Genomic DNA, 22,314 nt, shown 5'->3' with positions numbered 1-22,314 from the left:
GGAAACGAAGCACACTTCAAAATAAGAGCTTACAAATGTGTCACTTCGAGTAATGATGAAGAGTAAATATAACTCTAGATATTTGATCCTTAGTGACACAAAATGTTATAATGTAAATTCCACCACAAGTCATTGTCGTGTTAGAACTGTTATCTGATAATTATAAGCTCGTGTGAAGCGCGATACAACGGTGTGACGCTCGAACCGGAAGTCATTCTTCAGATCCGATTTTAGCCCTCACGTCACGTCCGGCTAGTGAGGTCTTTTCTTTTTTTTCTTCATCTTTTCTTTTACCCGTATCCGCCATTTAATTTTTTTTTTTTTTTTTAAGTTAGTTATCATCAGTGGCTGGATTGTAGCCAGAATTCTTCTGCTAATATTTTATAAATTAAATTAAAATTAAATTAAACACATAAGAATGCTTTTTTTTTTTTTTTTGTATTTCCGGGTTCCGGTTCTGTGTCGGCGATTTGATGTCCAGACGGCTGGGGCTGCAGGGTGTCGCCTGTTTACCAAACGTGCTTCTAAGGAGCTAAAGTTTTTTTTTTTTGTATGAGTTGTGGATAACGGGAACGGAGGGGAGGGGGACGGGAAAAAGGGGGAAAAGGCCCCGGTGCAAAAAGCCCTCGGCTCATCGGGGAAGCGGGTTTGTTGGAATAATGGCCGGCAATTTTGACGCGGAGGACCGCGGCAGCTGGTACTGGGGTCGGCTGAGCAGACAGGAGGCTGTGTCCCTGCTGCAGGGGCAGCGGCACGGCGTGTTCCTGGTCCGGGACTCCATCACCAGCCCCGGAGACTACGTGCTCTCCGTCTCCGAGAACTCCAAAGTCTCGCATTACATCATTAACAGCATCAGCAACAACCGGCAATCCGGTCCAGGTGAGAGAGCCGGTTGCAATCAAAAAAGAGATGTGCAATAGTGCTCCCCCTTTTTATTATTTTACAAGCACTATAACGGACACGTGTGACTTTTAAGTGTTGGAGTCACACACACACACACACATGGCACTAACGTGCAGCATGGTGGCCTATTGCATTGGAAATGTTCAAAAAGTCTTGTTTATTTTTCCTCTGCAGGCATTGCTAGGGGAATATATGTTTCTATTTTTAAAAAAAAAAGTATATTTTCCAGAAATGAACATTTAATTGGAGTTGAACGAAAACGGATGAAGGCCTAGGGAAATAAACGAGAAAAAAAACAAGGAAACAAAAAGTTCTTCCTGGTCGCTCAGGAAAGCACCCTGGATCACGTTTTGTTGCTATGCAAATAGATTCAGATCTGATGAGAAATGACGTCACATTGTGTGTCGTCCCCCTCCCATTTTCTCCAGGTTCGGCCCATCCGAGGTTCCGTATCGGCGACCAGGAGTTCGACGCCCTCCCCGCTCTGCTGGAGTTCTACAAGATCCACTACTTGGACACCACCACTCTGATAGAGCCCATCAACAAGTCCAAACACACCTCGTTCATCAGCGTGGGCCCCGGCGGGCCCCCGCCGCGCCTGGAGGACGAGTACGTCCGGGCGCTGTTCGACTTCCCCGGCAACGACGAGGAGGACCTCCCGTTCAGGAAGGGCGACGTCCTCCGGGTGCTCGAGAAGCCGGAGGAGCAGTGGTGGAACGCTCAGAACTCTGAGGGCCGGGCGGGCATGATCCCGGTGCCGTACGTGGAGAAGTACCGGCCGGCGTCTCCGAATTCGGCGGCGGGGGGGAACTCTGAGGGCTCCGCGGCCCCGTCCAGCGCTCCGCTGCTGGGAGACCCGAGCCAGTACGCCCAGCCCACCCCTCTGCCGAACCTCCAGAACGGACCCGTCTATGCCAGGGCCACACAGAAGAGGGTGCCCAACGCCTACGACAAGACCGCCCTGGCCCTGGAGGTAAATATGTGGACTCGCGTGCGGCGTCTCCTCGTCGTCCTCTCAACACCTGCTGGAGGAAAAGGAGGTCGTTTTTAGCCGAGAAGGATGCAGAACCAAGAATGAGCTCTGATTCTCCTTCCAGACCCCTTTGTTTAAATATTGTTTCGGGATCGTACCGTGAAGGCCCTTTTTTTAGATGCTTTTAGAAACAGGAAGTGCTCGTACAAAAGGTCATTAAGTAGTCCACGAACATGAGAGATGAGTTCACGGGGTGATTACGATCGCTCCTCGTCCTCAAGGAGGTCGGTTCACGGCGTCTCTCTGGTCATTTGTTATCTCTCAGGGTCGCAGCTCGGTATCTCCCCCCCCCCTCCCCCCCAAAAAAATGTTATTATATATTAACTCTCTGGCTTCCTCTTCCTGATAAACCACCGTTGATCTCAGCTTCTCGGTGGCCGGGCTTGAGGAGGAGGAGGAGGAGGAGAAAATGGTTTGTTTGGGAACGGGACCATTTCCTCCGGTCTCTGTGACGCAAGGAGTCAAGCTGAGGGACGAGGAGGCCAGTGTGCTCGAGTGTCTCCTACCCTCTTACTACCTTCTTTGACTTTTCCAGCTCCTTCGTCAACCTTTGGGTCGCTTTAAGTTTTGCTCGGTGGGGTCGGTTCCCGGCTTTGTTTTCCTGGAGTGACTCAGCGGTGTTAATGATTAGCTCGCGTTTCCTCGTCTCCTTGTCTGCAGAGAACCCTCCTCCGATGGTGGAGATCTCCAGCTTTTACACGTGCACGTTCTTAGTAACGATCAAGTCCTTGAAGACGGACTGGATCCCGTGTCTCAGGGTTTTTATGTGCGCCCTGTGTCGTGTGTTTTTATGAAATGTCACTTAAGATTCTAAAACATATTGTCCAGCACTTTTTCCTAAAGCTTAAGTTGAAGTCTTTGTGGTCCAAAACCCCCAAAATATGTAATTTATAAACATAATAACCAGAGAAAGGAAGTAAATCTTCACATTTGAGAAGCTGAAAACGAGGTAACGTTTGGCAGTGTTGCTTTTTGAAGATGACCAAAATAACTGATGATTCATTTATTATTGATCAAGCTGCTCTACAAGGCTCCAGAATATAATTCTTATTTTAATTTAAAAAATGTTATTGCCACAAAAAAAACTATTCAACCTCTCTGAAGTCAGTAAACTTCTATTTACTTAAAAATAATTAATTAAAATAAAAGATTGTATACGATTTTAAATACATAAATAATAAATCTTGTCATTTGTAGTTTTAATGATGTATTAGAAGAGAAATAGTTTTAGGTAGTAAACAGCTCATAGTTAATCTCTAAATATATATTTTATATTAATGGGAAAACATCGTCACACAACTAAATTTACATTTTACATGACGAATGAACACATCACGATGATGTTATTACGCCCAAGACACGTTTTTCACTCAACAGAGCCTGAACGCATCACAATGTACCCGTTAGCACCGGTGCTGCTAACGTTTCTAGCTGATGGGCAGTAAAAGTTAATTGGTTAATTAATTAATCAGCGTTGATCCGCCCCGTTACTCACTAATCCTGAACGTACTCTGGTGTCCTGAGTTGATCCCGAGGACTCTTTTGGATTTCTTTTACCACTTTTAATTCTTTTCTGGCAGCCGGCAGTTTTAAATTAATGATATCCAAACACAACGAGTCCCTCTGAGACGAAGCTGTTGTGTTTCTCCATTTTTAAAGATGCCAAATAGTCTCTTCATATCTTTTTGAGAACACTATGTTCTGTCCCAGTGGGAGCAGGAACTGTCAAGAGAAATGTACAATGCAGAAAACGTGGAATATTAATAATTTAAGAATCTTAATACCGTAACGAAATCCCCCCCATTTGTCCTCAAAGAAATCCTGTTCTTGGATCAGAAATCGAGGCAAAACGAGCTTTTGAAGACGTCGCTTTTGGCCATTTGAACGTGAACAAAATTATTATTTTATATTTGTTGCATACAAAATAGTGAAGGAAATGTAACTTCGGGTTAATCGGGTGTGAAATATTTTGTAGGGAATGTCTCATTTAAAAATGCGATCCAAAAAATGATTTTGGATATTATATATAGATATATATATATATATATATATATATATATATATATATATATATATATATATATATATAAATAATATATTTAATAATTAAAAAAAATATTTATATTAATTTACTTTAATTTTGTTATATATATATATAAATATAAATAAATGTATTTGAAAATTATATTATTTATTTATTTTTAAGCTTGCACTAACGTTCTTAATATTTTTTTAATATACATATTTATTATTATATATATATTATATATATATATATATATATATATATATATTTATTTTATTTATTTTTAAGCGTGCACTAACATTCTTAATAAAAATCAAGTTTAATTCACACGGGAGTTTTAAAAAACACAGGCTTCATCTTGTGGTTATTTCCAGAATGCTTTATCGAGATTTATATATCGTCATCAAGATACGAAATGTCGTGTATTTACTACTTTTAACGGTTGCACGTGCCTAAATGTATTTGTTCTGCGTGTGCAGCTGCAGCAGGAGGATGAACACACTCTCAAATCAAAGCCTCATAACGGGGTCATCAAACCGCCGGTTCAGTCGTCGAACTTTGGATCCGCCCGTCCCTGTTTGCTCGGGTTCATTGACTCGGGGAGAGGGGGAGGGGGGGACTCCTCTGTCTGCCGACTGATCACTATGACGACGGTTCGTGGGCGGATGTTTTGAAGCCTTTAGTTCGGCGTCGCCATCTTGGACCGCGGTCGTCGCCATGTTGCTTTTTCCGCAAACAGCGAACGTGGTTTGTTCGTTGGACCCTATAAAAAAGTTTTAAAGAGATCTCTCAAACTATCTGTCTTTATGAAGTGGGCGTGGTCACCGTGAAGTCGCCCATTGGTTAAGTTGAAGCCTAAAGTTTTGGCGATTCCGCTGTCGCCGACTTGGAATACTGTCTGTTTGACTCTAAATGACCATAATGTACTAAATGAACATCACGCTGTATTGAAGAAGACTTGAAACTAGAGATTGAGACCAAAAACTAATGTTTACAATGTTTACTGAGGGAATACATCAAGAGAAGTAGAGTCATTTATATAGACTTCTATACAACCAGAGGAGTCGCCCCCTGTTGGTCAGGAGAGAGAATGCAGCTTTAACACACGAAGCATAGACTTCTATACAACCAGAGGAGTCGCCCCCTGGTGGTCAGGAGAGAGAATGCAGCTTTAACACATGAAGCATAGACTTCTATACAACCAGAGGAGTCGCCCCCTGGTGGTCAGGAGAGAGAATGCAGCTTTAACACATGAAGCATAGACTTCTATACAACCAGAGGAGTCGCCCCCTGGTGGTCAGGAGAGAGAATGCAGCTTTAACACATGAAGCATAGACTTCTATACAACCAGAGGAGTCGCCCCCTGGTGGTCAGTAGAGAGAATGCAGCTTTAACACATGAAGTATAGACTTCTTTACAACCAGAGGAGTCGCCCCCTGGTGGTCAGGAGAGAGAATGCAGCTTTAACACATGAAGCATAGACTTCTATACAACCAGAGGAGTCGCCCCCTGGTGGTCAGGAGAGAGAATGCAGCTTTAACACATGGCATTTCTCTGGCAACAATGGATTCAAGAGGCTTATCTGTATTTCTGTGGTTCTTCATGATGCTGATAATGAATCTCCCTCTCACCCCCCTCCTCCCCCCTCTCCCCTCCAGGTGGGCGACCAGGTGATGGTGACCAAAATCAACGTGAACGGCCAGTGGGAGGGTGAATGTAAAGGCAAGCGAGGCCACTTTCCCTTCACGCACGTCAAACTGCTGGACCAGCACAACGCGGAGGAGGAGCTCAGCTGAGGGCGGACGGGTCAGGCCGCTACCTGGACACTAGTATTAGGACCCCCCCCCCCGACCTCCTCACTCGACCTTCACGTCTTCTGCAGGTTTTACAGTTTCAGAGAATCACTTGAGAACAAAACAACGCACACGTCCTCCGTTTCTACCCCTCTGAATAATCATGGCTGCCACCGGCTGCGTACGGCCAAAAACAAATCCCAGCTACCAGCACCTCTAAAGCTCACTAATTAAAACCTTCCATCTTGTTTGTTTAAATCCTAGTAATAATAATAATAATAATAATAATATTTGGACTAGCATTTAGACCAAGCTAGCTTCCCCCCTCACACTACTTTACAGGCTTTATGCTAAGCTAAGCTAATATATTCACCATGTAAACAAGAGAATCGCACCGACATTCTCGTCCAACTCGGCCAGGAGCTGAAAATGTCAGCGCTCGTTAGAAAACCGGTGTTTTCATGTTGTTGTTGTTGTTGACGTCGTTTGTTCAGCAAATTAAAGACGTGGGAGTCCCGAACTGTTTAAAAGATGTGTAACATTTACAGTCTTCAAAACGGGGTCGAACAAAGTTAAAGATAAAGGAAATCTCCAGATTTTAATAATCATCCCATTTAAAAAAACGACTATATTCCAACGAACTCCACAAAGAGAGTCGTGGACACTGAACTCGGTCCGGAGACACTCCCCCAAAGTCATCATCATCATCATCATCATCATCATCATCACCACGTCTTTTGAATTTTACATTCGGGACGAATAATTTGAATGTTTGAAGTTTTCTTTTCTTTTAAAATCATGCGACGTCTCCAGATGCCTCCATGTTTTTTCCATTGTTTTTTATTTCTGACGTATCTCATTGTTCCTACTGGACAACGAACGCAGCGTTACGAGACGAGAGGGCGGAGAAAAAGGAAAGCGAACCCGAAGGAGAGCGAACCCGAACACGAAGGAGAGCGAACCCGAACCCGAAGGAGAGCGAACCCAAGGAGAGCAAACCCGAACCCGAAGGAGAGCGAACCCGAACCCGAAGGAGAGCGAACCCGAAGGAGAGCGAACCCAAGGAGAGCGAACCCGAACCCAAGGAGAGCGAACCCGAACCCGAAGGAGAGCGAACCCCAAGGAGAGCGAACCCGAACCCAAGGAGAGCGAACCCGAACCCCAAGAAGAGCGAACCCAAGGAGAGCGAACCCAAGGAGAACGAACCCGAACCCGAAGGAGAGCGAACCCGAACCCGAAGGAGAGCGAACCCGAACCCAAGGAGAGCGAACCCGAACCCGAGGAGAGCGAACCCGAAGGAGAGCGAACCCGAACCCGAAGGAGAGCGAACCCCAAGGAGAGCGAACCCCAAGGAGAGCGAACTCAAGGAGAGCGAACCCAAGGAGAGCGAACCCGAACCCGAAGGAGAGCGAACCCCAAGGAGAGCGAACCCGAAGGAGAGCGAACCCGAAGGAGAGCGAACCCCAAGGAGAGCGAACCCAAGGAGAGCGAACCCCAAGGAGAGCGAACCCGAACCCGAAGGAGAGCGAACCCCAAGGAGAGCGAACCCGAAGGAGAGCGACCCCGAAGGAGAGCGAACCCCAAGGAGAGCGAACCCAAGGAGAGCGAACCCCAAGGAGAGCGAACCCAAGGAGAGCGAACCCCAAGGAGAGCGAACCCCAAGGAGAGCGAACCCCAAGGAGAGCGAACCCCAAGGAGAGCGAACCCGAAGGAGAGCGAACCCGAAGGAGAGCGAACCCAAGGAGAGCGAACCCGAAGGAGAGCGAACCCGAACCCCAAGGAGAGCGAACCCCAAGGAGAGCGAACCCCAAGGAGAGCGAACCCCAAGGAGAGCGAACCCGAAGGAGAGCAAACCCGACCCCAAGGAGAGCGAACCCCAAGGAGAGCGAACCCGAAGGAGAGCAAACCCGACCCCAAGGAGAGCGAACCCGACCCCAAGGAGAGCGAACCCCAAGGAGAGCGAACCCGAACCCAAGGAGAGCGAACCCCAAGGAGAGCGAACCCAAGGAGAGCGAACCCGAACCCAAGGAGAGCGAACCCCAAGGAGAGCGAACCCAAGGAGAGCGAACCCGAACCCAAGGAGAGCGAACCCGAAGGAGAGCGAACCCGAAGGAGAGCGAACCCGAAGGAGAGCGAACCCAAGGAGAGCGAACCCGAACCCAAGGAGAGCGAACCCGAAGGAGAGCGAACCCGAACCCGAAGGAGAGCGAACCCCAAGGAGAGCGAACCCCAAGGAAAACGAACCCGAACCCAAGGAGAGCGAACCCGAACCCCAAGAAGAGCGAACCCAAGGAGAGCGAACCCGAACCCCAAGAAGAGCGAACCCAAGGAGAGCGAACCCGAACCCGAAGGAGAGCGAACCCAAGGAGAGCGAACCCGAACCCGAAGGAGAGCGAACCCAAGGAGAGCGAACCCAAGGAGAGCGAACCCAAGGAGAGCGAACCCCAAGGAGAGCGAACCCCAAGGAGAGCGAACCCGAAGGAGAGCGAACCCCAAGGAGAGCGAACCCCAAGGAGAGCGAACCCCAAGGAGAGCGAACCCCAAGGAGAGCGAACCCCAAGGAGAGCGAACCCGAACCCCAAGGAGAGCGAACCCCAAGGAGAGCGAACCCAAGGAGAGCGAACCCAAGGAGAGCGAACCCCAAGGAGAGCGAACCCCAAGGAGAGCGAACCCAAGGAGAGCGAACCCAAGGAGAGCGAACCCCAAGGAGAGCGAACCCGAACCCCAAGAAGAGCGAACCCAAGGAGAGCGAACCCAAGGAGAGCGAACCCAAGGAGAGCGAACCCGAACCCCAAGAAGAGCGAACCCAAGGAAAACGAACCCGAACCCAAGGAGAGCGAACCCAAGGAGAGCGAACCCAAAGCCAAATATGAAACTGGCAAGAAAAGGAGACGAGCAGCTCGGTGACCTTCTGACCCGAGACGAACTTTAGTCGAGGTGGAGGTCGAGCCATCACTACACACTCTACACACATCCCACCTACAAACCAAGTACCACGAGTCTCTTTTTGTAAGAAAAAGAAAGGAGGGGAAAAAATGAACATATTGTTATGACATGATGTACGATGTGATTATCATTACATGCTAAAATATTGTTTTTACCTTTTTTTTGTAGTTTTCTTCATAGCTGATTTTTTACTGATGCATGCTGGGAGGAGGCGAGGAAGCTCTCACTTCACCGCGTGCGTGTGTGTCGTCATTCTGCGTCTGTTGGCCGTCGGCCATGTTGGTTCATATTGGCGCTCCGCATTCAGCACACTTAAAAAAAGCGATGTTATTTGCTACCTGCCCCCCCCCTTTTTTTTTTATCTCGTTGCCACTTTGCACCGTTATGTTCTCTTACTCCTCTTCCTCACTTCATCCTCTGCCACTCTTTTTTATTATTTTTTTTACTTAAAGCCTTGTGATGCACATGCGCACGTTTTTTTTAATCTCCTTTCATTTGCCAAATTACTCGCCTATTTCCTCCTCCAATAGGTTGTTTTCTGTTCCATCAATCTACTTGTTGACACCTGACAATCTCACACACACACACACACACACACACACACACACACACACACACACACACACACACACACACACCTACTCGTATATATAATATCTAGTTTAGACATTTTCCGGTCTTTTTTTCCTCTCAGATGTCACATTACAGTATTTTTTTTCTTCTGGCCAGTGCACCATGTCGCCTGTAGGTGTCACTATAACAGCATTCAGAGTGATAGAGGGGAGGGGGGAGGGGGAGGGGGAGGGGGGGGGGGGGGGGATGATGTTCTGCCAGTGTTTAGGAGATTTTATTTTAACAGAATGCTTGTTTCTTTTCTTTTCTTTTTTTACTCTGAGCTTGTGTTTTATATTTTTACTTTTTTTATTTATTTTTTAAATTTCCCTTAATTACTCCCACACATTGATCTTTAATTTTCCAATTAATAATATTTACTATTTTTAAAGTAGGTTCAGGGCTGGGGCAGATGGGGAGGAAATTAAATGATCACAATATTTGTATTATTTAAATATTTACATTATTATGGTGACATTGGTGCTTCTACACAAAAACAAATTTAGATAGATAGATTTTTGTGTAATAATCATCGAAGTATTGTGGACGTAAATAATGGAACAGTCTGGTATGTGAAGAAAAAGGACATCACTTTGCTGTGGTGCAGCTTTTTAAACCAGGAAAAGAGGATATCTAGTCTCATAGCACAGTATTGATGCATCAATATATTGCCCAGCTCTAATGTGGTGGACTTAATTGGGGAAAATCAAAGTATAATGTGTGAATCTGCAGCTTTTTAATTGGCCTATTTTAATCAAATTGAGCTTCTTTCTCACTCACTTAAGGCAGGTGCTCAGCTACATAAATCATTACCTTTTTTTATAAATTGCATTGCCAATGAAACCACCAGGAATTTTCTTTTTTGTTTTTTTATTTTTTTAATAGGCCTGCATGAAGTCATTCATTTCCTTTCATAAAAAAGGAAGGGGTTGGCAAAAAAATGGTGGAAATTGTGTTCAAAATGTGCCATTTTATTATAACACTATATTCTTTCAAGACACAACTGAAATTTACCTTCTTTTTTTTTTTTAATTTTCCGTAGCATGTAATGTGTTAATATACTAGTAAATAAAGTCGAACCCATGACAAATGATTTGTTAAATGTATTGACCTTTTTTTAATTTCTTTTTTTGCTAAAACAAATGTTTTAAATGTCTTTTTCATTCATGCTGCACATGGCAGTTGCCTAGTTACAGAAAGGGTTTTCCATTCATATTACCAGGGTTATTTTTAGTAACACCGTCTGAAGCTGGGTGACTATAATGTCAATGTACAGTAGGAGCATGAATCCAAACAAGTTTTACCAGCCTGCTAAAGCGAACCTTGACTCCGTTATACACAGCGAGAAAACTCACGTGAAATATGTTTGCTGTGGTGAAAACATGTACATGTAAACGGAATTACTTTAACAAACGGTAAAGGTAAATTACTACATGATATTAATTAAAATGACACCAATAACTCGCACAGATAAAATGCTGAAATGCTCATTTCTTTTTTAATAGGCAATTAAATAACCTTGAAAGAAAATCTCCCTGCCTTTTACTTACTTGTTATTAGTTGAAAAGGGTTTAATTGTCATGAAAAAGTTGTGGCGAATTAAATAATGATCAACTAAATGGGCACTCATTAAGTAAATTGATCTATTGTAATATATCAGAGAAAGTAATTATAGAAACTTCAACCAACATATATATATATATATATATATATATATATATATATATATATATATATATGATTAATTATTATTTGAGGATGTTGGTTTATATATATATATAGTTAAAAATAAATATATATTTATAGTTAAATGTATATTTATATATCGTATATATTTATTTTGATATATATATAAATATATAGTTAAATATATATTTATATATATATTTCAGAATATTTATAGTTCAATACAAATATATGTTTACATAGTTCAATATAAATATATATTTATATTAAACTATTATTTGGAGAATATAATATTTTTACTTGGGGGAAGGACCAACATGTGATGTCCCCAATAAATAGTTAAGTATAATAAACATGTTAAAATATATTTTTTAAATATATATATATATATATATATATATATATACATACATATATATATATATATACATATACATATATATATATGTATATGTATATATATATACATATATATATAGATGTATGTATATACTTAAATATATATTTACATCGTTTTATATATATATTGATAAATATATATAGTTCAAATAAAGGATAAATATATATTTATATAAAACTATTATTTGGGGAATATAATATTTGTACTTGTCCCCAAAGAATAGTTAAGTATAATAAAAATGTTTAAATATATATTTTTATGTATATATATACTTAAATATATATTTACATCGTTTTATATATATATATATGTATATATATATTGAGATCGATTTTCTCTTTTCAAATATATTTTTTTACTTTGGGGGGGGGGGGGGGAAGAAAGGAGGAAGGAAGGATGAAAGGAGGAAGGAAGGAAGGAAGGAAGGAGGTATCAGAACTGGTGATTCATGTGCGTATGTGCAGCGCTCTGATGAGACCGGCCGCCATCTTTACTCCATCAACAGCACATCGCTGCCGGTGGGGCGGAACACCACTCATCGACCCAGTTGATTTCTAGGAACCGCCGACAGACCTGGCGCTCCGCCGTGTGTTTTTCTCTCTCCCCCCCCACTGAAGAATCGCCGCGTTTCGACCCCGTTTCGCCTCCTCCAGCTGCCGCACCTCGACACACGATGGGAGAGCGAGAGGACCTCGTTTACCAGGCGAAGCTGGCCGAGCAGGCAGAGCGATATGACGGTAAGACAACGCGCTCTTCGTGCGGGGCTCTCATGGTCGCCGCGGGGAGTTTTTTTTTTCTTTTTTTTAAAACGGAGAAGATGCAGAAGCAACGGCAGCAGCCAGCTAGGGGTGCTAACGTGTGTGTGTGTGTGGGGTGCAACGGCCGTCGTGTTTCAGTTTAACAATGGCAGTTCGTTCCGATTTGGAGAAAAAAAAAACTATTTAAAAAAATTTAAAAAAAAAAAAAAAAAAAAAAAAAGCTAGTGCGATATTAAAAATGGCAAATTGTCATAAAGCCGCCGTGTTTTTTATTTTTATTTTTTAAAAAGAACAGGGGCAAGAAAAAAAAAAAAAGTACGGATGTGCGGCTATATACCGTTAGCGAAGAGAAGGGCCGTAACAAAATGGCGGATTGCCGGAGCGTGAACTGTCAGGAGGTGCCTCCCCCTCCCCTGCACCAGGGCTAACGACTGACTTCAACGGCTGCGCTCCTGGAAACACCCACAGTTCACGGCACCGTTTACCCCTTTTTTATTATTATTACTTACAATTATTTTATTTTGCGTGATTTCTTTACATTTGTATTTAGCCGTTAACTTTAACGTGAGTGGGAGGGCAGCTGTCTCCTCCCTTCCGCCTCCCTCCCCCTATACAGAATCGATTGGTGAAAATGACCCCCTACTTCCCCCCCACCCACCGACCCACCGACCCACCGACCCACCGTCACAGGCCGGGTCCAGGCTGTTTTTAGCCGGGGCTGCCTTCGCCACCACGTCGCCCAGTAACGTGGAGGGAATGAGCCATGACTCACTCTCTGTATTTACAGGCTGATTTATGGGCCTCTGGCTGAATGTGGTCGGATTTCTTCTCTTCTTCTTTTTTTTTTGTTGTTGCTGCAATAGGTGGTTGAAAAATGTATTTAAAACAAAGAGAATCCCACCTTCTAGTATAAAATAACATTTTAAAACCTGAGAAGTACAAAAGCGACAAACCCAATGACGTGAGAAGAACCCTGCACTTGTGCTTTTTATGCAAAAATACTCCATAATGTCTTGTTTTTTTATTTCTTTTAATAAAGGCGCGACTCACAAGTACATAACATGTGTAAAAGGGTGCTAAAGAGGCTGTTTGAATCTGGTGCACACCTTCATGCAACAGCAGATCATTTAGGCCTCGTTATGACGTGACACTGTACAAAATGTCATATATATATATATATATATATACACACAACCATCTTCGCGATAGTTAAAACAAAAGATATCGCAGACGACGGGCGGCTTTTAACGTGACGTGGAGAAGAAGAAAAAAAACATTCACACCTTCTGTGTGTGTCTTATTTACATTTTGCATCCATCAACAGTCATTAATTTAAAAAAAAAAAAAACGTAACATTTTCATACATTGCAGGTAATAAATGTTCCAATATGATTGTTTTTCCCTTCCGATACCGATTCTGATCCCCGAACTTGCCCATTGAAGCAGACTTCCCATCCGATTCCAGTGCGTTTCAATAACTTGTTATAACAGCTATTTGATACAAAAACAAAATTTACCAAGATCGCGTTTGTACACATGCTTTTTTTTTTTTACTGAGCTCTTGAACGCATCACAATGCAACCTCCGTACGTTAGCTAACATATAGAATTATAAAGAAATAATATCGTGCCCCAGCGTTTAACCGCAAGGTGCGTAGGACTAGTTTGCACATGTGCAGTAGCGATCGGGCAGCGAGCGACCGTATTAATGGTGATTTATTATTGCGTATACTCGTGCACTCGCTCCGATATACCGGTATTGGAACAAGTGGAGGCCGCCATCGTTTTAATCGTTAATATTTAAAGTTTGAGGTGTGTGTGCCACGGCCTGCATCGCCCCTCCTCGACTCACTGTGTAGCTCTGCGTGTGTGTGTGTGTGTGTTTGTGTTGGATCGTTGCCACTGGATAGATGGACGCTTTGCACGCCAACGTGTACTCTAAACACCCTCTTGTCATTTCACGGTCACACCTGACTTGCATATATTCTGTAAGAGCTGTAAATTATTATCTTTTTGAGCACGAAGTCCCTCTCACGCCTCAACCAAAAAAAACACTCGACAGTGAAATTGAAGTGTCGTAATGGCGTATTATTGGGTGGTTTACCATCTGAACCTCCGCCAGTTTGGAGGCGTTGTGTCACCCCGTGATAATTTTATAAAAAAACGACGCCTTTGTTTATTAAAGGCGTAAATCTCGTTAGTCGGGCGACGTGACTCATCGGGAGGATTGACAGCTGAGTCGTTTGGCGTATTCTCAAGATTGTAATGAATTAAAACATCCGAGTGCTTTTGCATGCCCCCTTCCACAGAGATGGTGGTGTCTATGAAGAACGTGGCGGGCATGGACGTGGAGCTCACGGTGGAGGAGAGGAACCTCCTGTCGGTGGCCTACAAGAACGTGATCGGCGCCCGGAGAGCCTCCTGGAGGATAATCAGCAGTATCGAACAGAGGGAAGAGAGCAAGGGCGGGGAGGAGAAGCTGAAGATGATCCGGGAATACAGGCAAACGGTAAAGCGCTCGGCGGGGAGTGACAGGGTGTCGCTTATTTACAGGGAGAGAGGGGAAAAAAAAACAAGACGTAGCGTTGGTGTTTTAGTCTGCGTCTGTAAGGAGCACTCGCGATGGATTCCCACCGTCCCGAATACATTTAGTCATTTGGCAGCTTCTGGGATCTGCCGCGCTCGTATTTAATAATACACGCCGCAGACGCTGCATCTGAGTCATAGCTCCGTCTAGCTTTTTTTTTTTATGAAGGGGAAATAAGAGCTGGCTATTAATCTGGGAGGGGCCAGAGTGTGTCAGAGAGCTGGGAGAGGCTGCCGGGCTGCAGTCAATGACCTAATGGGATTCAGAGTCGGGTGGTCCTGCTGCTGGGCCGTCACTTCTTCTGTTCTGCACCTCCCCTGGGAACAGAGCTGCTCCAGGTTGTGAGCAAGGGGCTTTAAAAGGGCCGATAGAGACCCGAACAAAGGGGGTTGGGGGTCTGACATTGCAATAGCTTTGGTCTTGTATATAAATATATGTTGTAATGAGAAAACAATGCAGGTAATATTTACAGATATCGCACGTGCTGGAACAATATCTCAAATAAAATGATTCAAATGTTTTTTTGTTTTTTTTAATTATCTTAATTTTGTTTGTTTGGCAGGTTGAGAAGGAGCTGAAGTCAATCTGTGGTGATATTCTGGATGCACTGGACAGACACCTACTCCCCTCTGCTGTCATGGGAGAGTCTAAAGTCTTCTACAACAAAATGTAAGTGGTCTGAATGTAAAGTAGTAGAGGACTAAATAAACCACGCCTCCAGTCCCTGCACGTGATGTCAATCACTTTGTAGCCCCGCCCTAAAGCACCCCCTGCTCTATGGTCTGTTTGACTCTGGTGGTCAGGAGAGAGAATGGAGCTTTAACACATGAAGCATGGACTTCTATACAACCAGAGGAGTCGCCCCCTGGTGGTCAGGAGAGAGAATGCAGCTTTAACACATGAAGCATAGACTTCTATACAACCAGAGGATTCGCCCCCTGGTGGTCAGTAGAGAGAATGCAGCTTTAACACATGAAGCATAGACTTCTATACAACCAGAGGAGTCGCCCCCTGGTGGTCAGGAGAGAGAATGCAGCTTTAACACATGAAGCATAGACTTCTATACAACCAGAGGAGTCGCCCCCTGGTGGTCAGGAGAAAGAATGCAGCTTCAACACATGAAGCATAGACTTCTATACAACCAGAGGAGTCGCCCCCTGGTGGTCAGGAGAGAGAATGCAGCTTCAACACATGAAGCATGGACTTCTATACAACCAGAGGATTCGCCCCCTGGTGGTCAGTAGAGAGAATGCAGCTTCAACACATGAAGCATGGACTTCTATACAACCAGAGGATTCGCCCCCTGGTGGTCAGTAGAGAGAATGCAGCTTTAACACATGAAGCATAGACTTCTATACAACCAGAGGATTCGCCCCCTGGTGGTCAGGAGAGAGAATGCAGCTTTAACACATGAAGCTTAGACTTCTATACAACCAGAGGAGTCGCCCCCTGGTGGTCAGGAGAGAGAATGCAGCTTCAACACATGAAGCTTAGACTTCTATACAACCAGAGGAGTCGCCCCCTGGTGGTCAGGAGAGAGAATGCAGCTTCAACACATGAAGCATCAGCGTCACTCGGTAGAACTGGAGGTTGCCGTCTGGTATAAAGTGAATATAAAGTGTAATAAGTTGCACAGAAAGCTCCATCAAGACACAAAAACAATTAACTTATAATCTTATACACTTGACGCTTATTTCGTGGCCATTTTTCCTCTCAATTCCAGGAAGGGGGACTACCACAGGTACCTGGCAGAGTTTGCCACTGGCAACCACAGAAAGGAGGCGGCAGAGAACAGCCTGGTGGCCTACAAAACGGCCACCGACCTCGCCATGTTGGAGCTCCCGCCCACGCACCCCATCCGCCTCGGCCTCGCCCTCAACTTCTCCGTCTTCTACTACGAGATCTTAAACTCTCCCGACCGCGCCTGCAGGTGAAATACGCTTTTCCTTCTCGTGTGTATTTAAGTGTTTTAAGCGCGGCACCTTCCGTGCGCTGGGTTTTTTCCTCCCGTTTGTTTTTTTTTTTTAAAGTGAAAGTATGAAGTGATGTCAACAGAAGTGTGTCTGTGCAGGTTGGCGAAGGCCGCGTTTGACGACGCCATCGCAGAACTGGACACACTGAATGAAGACAGCTACAAGGACTCCACACTTATCATGCAGTTGTTACGTGACAACCTGACATTATGGACTTCAGATATGCAGGGAGAAGGTAAGCATCACGGTATCTTAAACCCAAAAGTCGAGTTTTCCATTTGTCCAGTTTAATTTTTAAAAAGACGGATGTAATCATTTCCCAAATTCACAACGTTGTTTTTGTCTTTAAAAGTCGGCTTTAGTCCATATTTGTTGGCGTTGAGCCTTTTTCAGAGACAGTTTTTTTTACTTACAAAGTCTGAAGTTAGTTTTCATGGTATTTTTTTAAGACATTCAGTACAAACCTACCAGTTTCTCTGCCTGAGGAAAAGTTCTACGCTCCTCCTGCTGATGTTTGTTAATGAGAACGAGCTCTTAAAAGTTTGCACACACTCTCAGTGTTAACAGGAAGTGTGTGTGTGTGTGTGTGTGTGTGTGTGTGTGTGTGTGTGTGTGCTGGGGTCTGGTTGTTGAAGGTCAGGGACGGTCCAAAGTTAAGCCATGATTTAAAAAGGCCACACTCGGCACCAGCTTAAGCTTTCAGGGCCCGGATCATGCTGCTCACAGCGCTGCAGAGAAAAGACTGCCTGCTCTTCCACCAGCAATTACATTTAAATTGTGGGAAATATTAGTTTCCATAGATGAAACCACTGAACTACAGATACAGAAATACAGTTTCTTGTTTTTCTTTTCTTTTTTAAGCCAGTCGGTAAAGAAACGGGGTATTCCTACGACTCTGTTTTGTTTGTCATTCGCAAAGCTGCTCGGAATCATGGGCCGTAACTAAGAAGTGGACGTAGTCATGGTAACGCCACCTCGTTGGTTTCTGGACTGATGTTTTTGAGTTCAGCCATTTTGTCCGTCGCCATGTTGTTTTTTTGCAACCGGTGAACAGGAAGTGACCATCCCCTGCTTTATGTCTGTTTGACTCTAAATGACCATAATTTACTAAATGAACATATACAACCAGAGGAGTCGCCCCCTGGTGGTCAGGAGAGAGAATGCAGCTTTGACACATGAAGGATAGACTTCTATACAACCAGAGGAGTCGCCCCCTGGTGGTCAGGAGAGAGAATGCAGCTTTAACACATGAAGCGTAGACTTCTATACAACCAGGAGTCGCCCCCTGGTGGTCAGGAGAGAGAATGCAGCTTTAACACATGAAGCATAGACTTCTATACAACCAGAGGAGTCGCCCCCTGGTGGTCAGGAGAGAGAATGCAGCTTTAACACATGAAGCGTAGACTTCTATACAACCAGAGGAGTCGCCCCCTGGTGGTCAGGAGAGAGAATGCAGCTTTAACACATGAAGCGTAGACTTCTATACAACCAGAGGAGTCGCCCCCTGGTGGTCAGGAGAGAGAATGCAGCTTTAACACATGAAGCGTAGACTTCTATACAACCAGAGGAGTCGCCCCCTGGTGGTCAGTAGAGAGAATGCAGCTTTAACACATGAAGCATAGACTTCTATACAACCAGAGGAGTCACCCCCTGGTGGTCAGGAGAGAGAATGCAGCTTTAACACATGAAGCATAGACTTCTATACAACCAGAGGAGTCGCCCCCTGGTGGTCAGGAGAGAGAATGCAGCATTAACACATGAAGCATATACTTCTATACAACCAGAGGAGTCGCCCCCTGGTGGTCAGGAGAGAGAATGCAGCATTAACACATGAAGCATAGACTTGTGTGTGTGTGTGTGTGTGTGTGTGTGTGTGTGTTCGTTCTCCCTCTCAACACTAACTCACTCGTGGTTTAATAATTCAAAACACTCACCTGTTGCTTGGATTCTGTATTAACCGTTAACGAGCAGTAATCTTTGATCTTCCCACCAAAGCCTCCAAACTGGTTTCCTTGAGTTCCGCCCAGTTTGACTCGTGTTAATGTTTGACTTCATATTTTTGGTTTTAGTTTGCAGTAGGACGTGTGGGATCAAAACATTTACAACTCTAATCACTCAATGTTGTGGTCCAAGGAATGTTTTCATCTTTACGAAATACTCAGCTTTAATTTTTATTTGTTGCCGTTTGGCCTTTCAAAACAGTCTTTAAAAAACCCCTTTAGGCTGACGATGACATCATCAACTATGACGTCATCACACAGACGGCTCTGCTGCCGCCAGCCCTTGATTTCCACATAGTTTGCCCTTTAGTAATGTCCATATATATATATATATATATATATATATTTCTTTATAAATGTCATTTATGTTTAACAGAAAAAGGGGGTGAGGTGTGTGCTCAGTTGTAATAATTAAAAGGTGGTACTTCGATTCCTTATCTAGCAAGTATTTCACAAGAAATGTCACAAGAAAAATACTGCATTTTATTTTGGTAATGCAAACAGGAAGTGCTCAAATATAGTATTAAAAATGACATTCTCCAGATGTGGAAAATTGCAACAATAATGTTGATGTACAATCATAACAAATGTTTTCCAGCATTATAAGTTGTAATAGTATATAAATAGTATTTATATGTGCTGAACATCTGTGCACGACGAGCTCACGGTTGTTCTCCCACAATGCATTGCTCCTTCTCTGGCAGACAAAATACACTGGCTCCTTTTTTTTACATTATTATTTTATATTTATTTAGCTTTCTCTGGCAAAGCATGAAATGATTACATAAAAATAGTTTATTCTCCATTCAAAACACAAAGTTTAGGATGTCGAAGCTTTTTATTTTATTTATTTCCGATCACATGAATGTGACTGACGTACACGTACACACATTTTAAAGTTTATTATACACAAATGTAACTATATAAAGACTACAAAGTATGCGTTAGTCCTTCAGTAATAACAACTATATATACATATATATGTGTATGTGTGTGTATATATATATATATATATATATATATATATATATATATATATATGTGTGTGTATATGTGTATATATATATATATATATGTGTGTGTGTGTGTATGTATATATATATATATATATATATATATAACAACTACACCATGAGATCATCACCTGCATCACGGCTGCTTTCACTTCTCACAATTCGAGGTATTAAAATACACTTTATACTCTGAATGCAGGACTTTTAACGCGTACTGTTGTACTTCTACTTCAGTGAAAGCCTCTGAACACTCTGTAAACAAACAAACAACCCCTGATTGTTTGTTTGTTCTCTCCACCAGGTGAAGAACAAAACAAAGAGGCACTGCAAGACGTTGAGGACGAGGCCCAGTGAGACGATGCCACCAACAGCCAACAACTTGAGCCCCTCCCCCTCCCACCTGCAGCCCTCCCCTCACCATCCCCTTCTCCCCCCTCCCCTTCCCTTTTTCCTTTCTTCCACCACTGCAGCTCGGTGACCCCAGCAGGGCCCACGGAGCCAACAAGTTTTATTTTTCTCTTCTTTTTTATTTTTATATTAGCCCTTACATCATTCAAGTCAATAGCACTTAATTGAGACAGGAAACACGATGTTAGAAAGTCAAAGATGAAGAGCGTCCCTGGGTTGTTTTGGTGTTTTTATGTCCTGGTACAAGCGGTTCTGAAACCTTATCTTCGTTTTCATTATTGTATTTTTTTTGTTCGTTTTTTTTTTTTTCAATATTTGTATCGGTTGCTGGATGTATTGAGAATTTTTTCTTAATGTAATTACAGAAATTAACTTTTATGGGAGCTATTTTTTTTTTTAGTGCTCGTATTTTTTTTGTGAATTGTCATGCGGATCATTTTATCTTTTTTTTTGTTGTTGTCGTTTGTTGTCGTTGTTGTCGTTGGGCAGTTTGGAAAACTACAAGTGCCCCTTTTTTTTTTTTTTTTTTTTTTTAACTTAGGATTTCAGAGGAAGTTTGGCAAAAATTCGCGATATCCACGTTGGAGCAAAAGGAGCTTAACTTTTACACCGTAGTGATTCTGTTGTCATGTTTTTGTAGTTGTACTTTGTGCTGAAATACTGTAACCGTGCACACATGCTGAATCTCCCGAGGTCGACTTATCGCTAGTTGGTGGTTTTAATTAAACAAACTAAAAAAAAAGTTCACTCAAGTCTCGATTCGGCCCCTAAAATACAAAAAGGATCGTCAGTGCTCGCATAAGTTAACACATTCTCCCCCCCTACTTTCTTCCTTTAAAAAATAACAAAAACAAAAAAAAACCTCCCCTTGAGTTCAGAGGTTTCTTTCTTTTTTTGCGGTTTCATTTTCGTTTCTCCTTATTTTTTTGCTTCATTATGTGTAACGTGGAGCTGATTTGTACTACTGGATATCTGACTGGAGCCACAGACAGGGAATCTGTATTGTTCTTACTGAAACACAGCATGGAATTAACATTAAACAATCTAAATTAAACGTTACAAACTGAGGCGTTTGTGTTTTTATTTTTTTATTTGTCTCGGATGTCTTCTGGCGCCCCCTGTGGACGGAAGTGGTAGTGTCCCTTTAAGACAGGTCTGAGTCTGACCCTCAAGTCCTGGATGTGATTTATTGTATTTTGGTGGCCAAAGCTCCGTTTTGGAGAGGCATTCAAGGTCCCCAGAGTTTTTGTGCTCGCCGCGAAATACATTTATTTGGAGTAGAACGTCTCCATGACTATTAAATGGATTTTCAGCTAATTTGGTACATGCATACATGGTTCCCAGAGGATGTACCCTAATGACTGGTAATCCCCTAACTTTTCCTCTCGTGCCACCATGTTTGTTTTTGTTATGTGTGGAATGACTGATTTATTACACGCATTCACAGTCCCAAGAGGATGAGTGCTTTCCATTTTCCAAGACATTCAAGGTCCCCACAGTTTTTGCAATCCCCCCCTGACCCAGTGAGACATTTCAACACATACAGGACAATTGGATAGTTCATGGTTCCCAGAGGATGTACCCTTACGACCTTGTTGATCCCCCTGACCTTCGTCTAAATAATCATTACGTGCATTTTTTTAGTTCATTTGGAACAGACATTCATTGTCCTCGTGAACTTCAGGTGATCCCTTTCTTCTGGCACAATCATCAGGTCATAATTCACGTGCGTCTCTCTTGTTTGTCTTAACAGTTGGTTGCCGTGACGACGAGCTGTAATCATTGTGATTGCTGCAACGTAAGGCGTGTTTACACACGGTGTCATCCAAAGTCCATCTCTCCACTTGTAAAACAAGATGATGGGATATGTTTTTCGCAGGCACAGTTCTGGGGCTCTTGGGCAAGGCATCTTATTTATATATATATATATATATATCTTGTGTTGTGACCTGCAGCGCCCTCTGCAGGTCACACAAGAGGTTGACTGCCTGGTATCTGGGTCTGTCCACGGTGGACTGGTCTCTGCTGGATCTGTGTGTGTGTGTGTGTGTGTGTGTGTGTGTGTGTTCTGGTCCTCTACATCTGTCCTCCAGCTTCCTGTGGAAACTGGACCCTTCATCGGTGTTCTGTTGTCGGAGAACCGGGTTCCTGCTGGCGGGGAACAAACGTCAATGAAA

At 43.3% G+C, this 22,314-nt stretch overlaps 2 protein-coding genes across 2 annotated transcripts; both read left to right on the top strand.

The window, feature by feature from the left end:
• Positions 1 to 357: 357 nt before the first annotated feature.
• Positions 358 to 6,792, top strand: crk (v-crk avian sarcoma virus CT10 oncogene homolog). The gene is made up of 3 exons (XM_034549264.1): positions 358 to 879; positions 1,332 to 1,876; positions 5,621 to 6,792. The coding sequence occupies exons 1-3, from the start codon at positions 660 to 662 to the stop codon at positions 5,756 to 5,758; spliced, it is 903 nt and encodes a 300-aa protein (XP_034405155.1). The 5' UTR covers positions 358 to 659; the 3' UTR covers positions 5,759 to 6,792.
• Positions 6,793 to 11,820: 5,028 nt separating this feature from the next.
• On the top strand, positions 11,821 to 21,196 carry ywhae1 (tyrosine 3-monooxygenase/tryptophan 5-monooxygenase activation protein, epsilon polypeptide 1). The gene is made up of 6 exons (XM_034547971.1): positions 11,821 to 12,136; positions 14,466 to 14,665; positions 15,306 to 15,412; positions 16,467 to 16,673; positions 16,815 to 16,951; positions 20,031 to 21,196. The coding sequence occupies exons 1-6, from the start codon at positions 12,073 to 12,075 to the stop codon at positions 20,081 to 20,083; spliced, it is 768 nt and encodes a 255-aa protein (XP_034403862.1). The 5' UTR covers positions 11,821 to 12,072; the 3' UTR covers positions 20,084 to 21,196.
• Positions 21,197 to 22,314: the final 1,118 nt, after the last annotated feature.

The sequence above is a fragment of the Cyclopterus lumpus genome, chromosome 13 (assembly GCF_009769545.1).
Source record: "Cyclopterus lumpus isolate fCycLum1 chromosome 13, fCycLum1.pri, whole genome shotgun sequence".
NCBI lineage: Eukaryota > Metazoa > Chordata > Actinopteri > Perciformes > Cyclopteridae > Cyclopterus > Cyclopterus lumpus.
This window is presented reverse-complemented; position numbering and strand designations above follow the sequence as displayed.

Bases quoted from the DNA above. Each gene is read 5' to 3' on its own strand.
- crk (XM_034549264.1), top strand. From the start codon at position 660: ATGGCCGGCAATTTTGACGCGGAGGACCGCGGCAGCTGGTACTGGGGT. The intron at 880-1,331 runs GTGAGAGAGCCG...CATTTTCTCCAG, and splicing joins CAACCGGCAATCCGGTCCAG to GTTCGGCCCATCCGAGGTTC. The intron at 1,877-5,620 runs GTAAATATGTGG...TCTCCCCTCCAG, and splicing joins AGACCGCCCTGGCCCTGGAG to GTGGGCGACCAGGTGATGGT.
- ywhae1 (XM_034547971.1), top strand. From the start codon at position 12,073: ATGGGAGAGCGAGAGGACCTCGTTTACCAGGCGAAGCTGGCCGAGCAG. The intron at 14,666-15,305 runs GTAAAGCGCTCG...TTTGTTTGGCAG, and splicing joins TCCGGGAATACAGGCAAACG to GTTGAGAAGGAGCTGAAGTC. The intron at 15,413-16,466 runs GTAAGTGGTCTG...TCTCAATTCCAG, and splicing joins AAAGTCTTCTACAACAAAAT to GAAGGGGGACTACCACAGGT.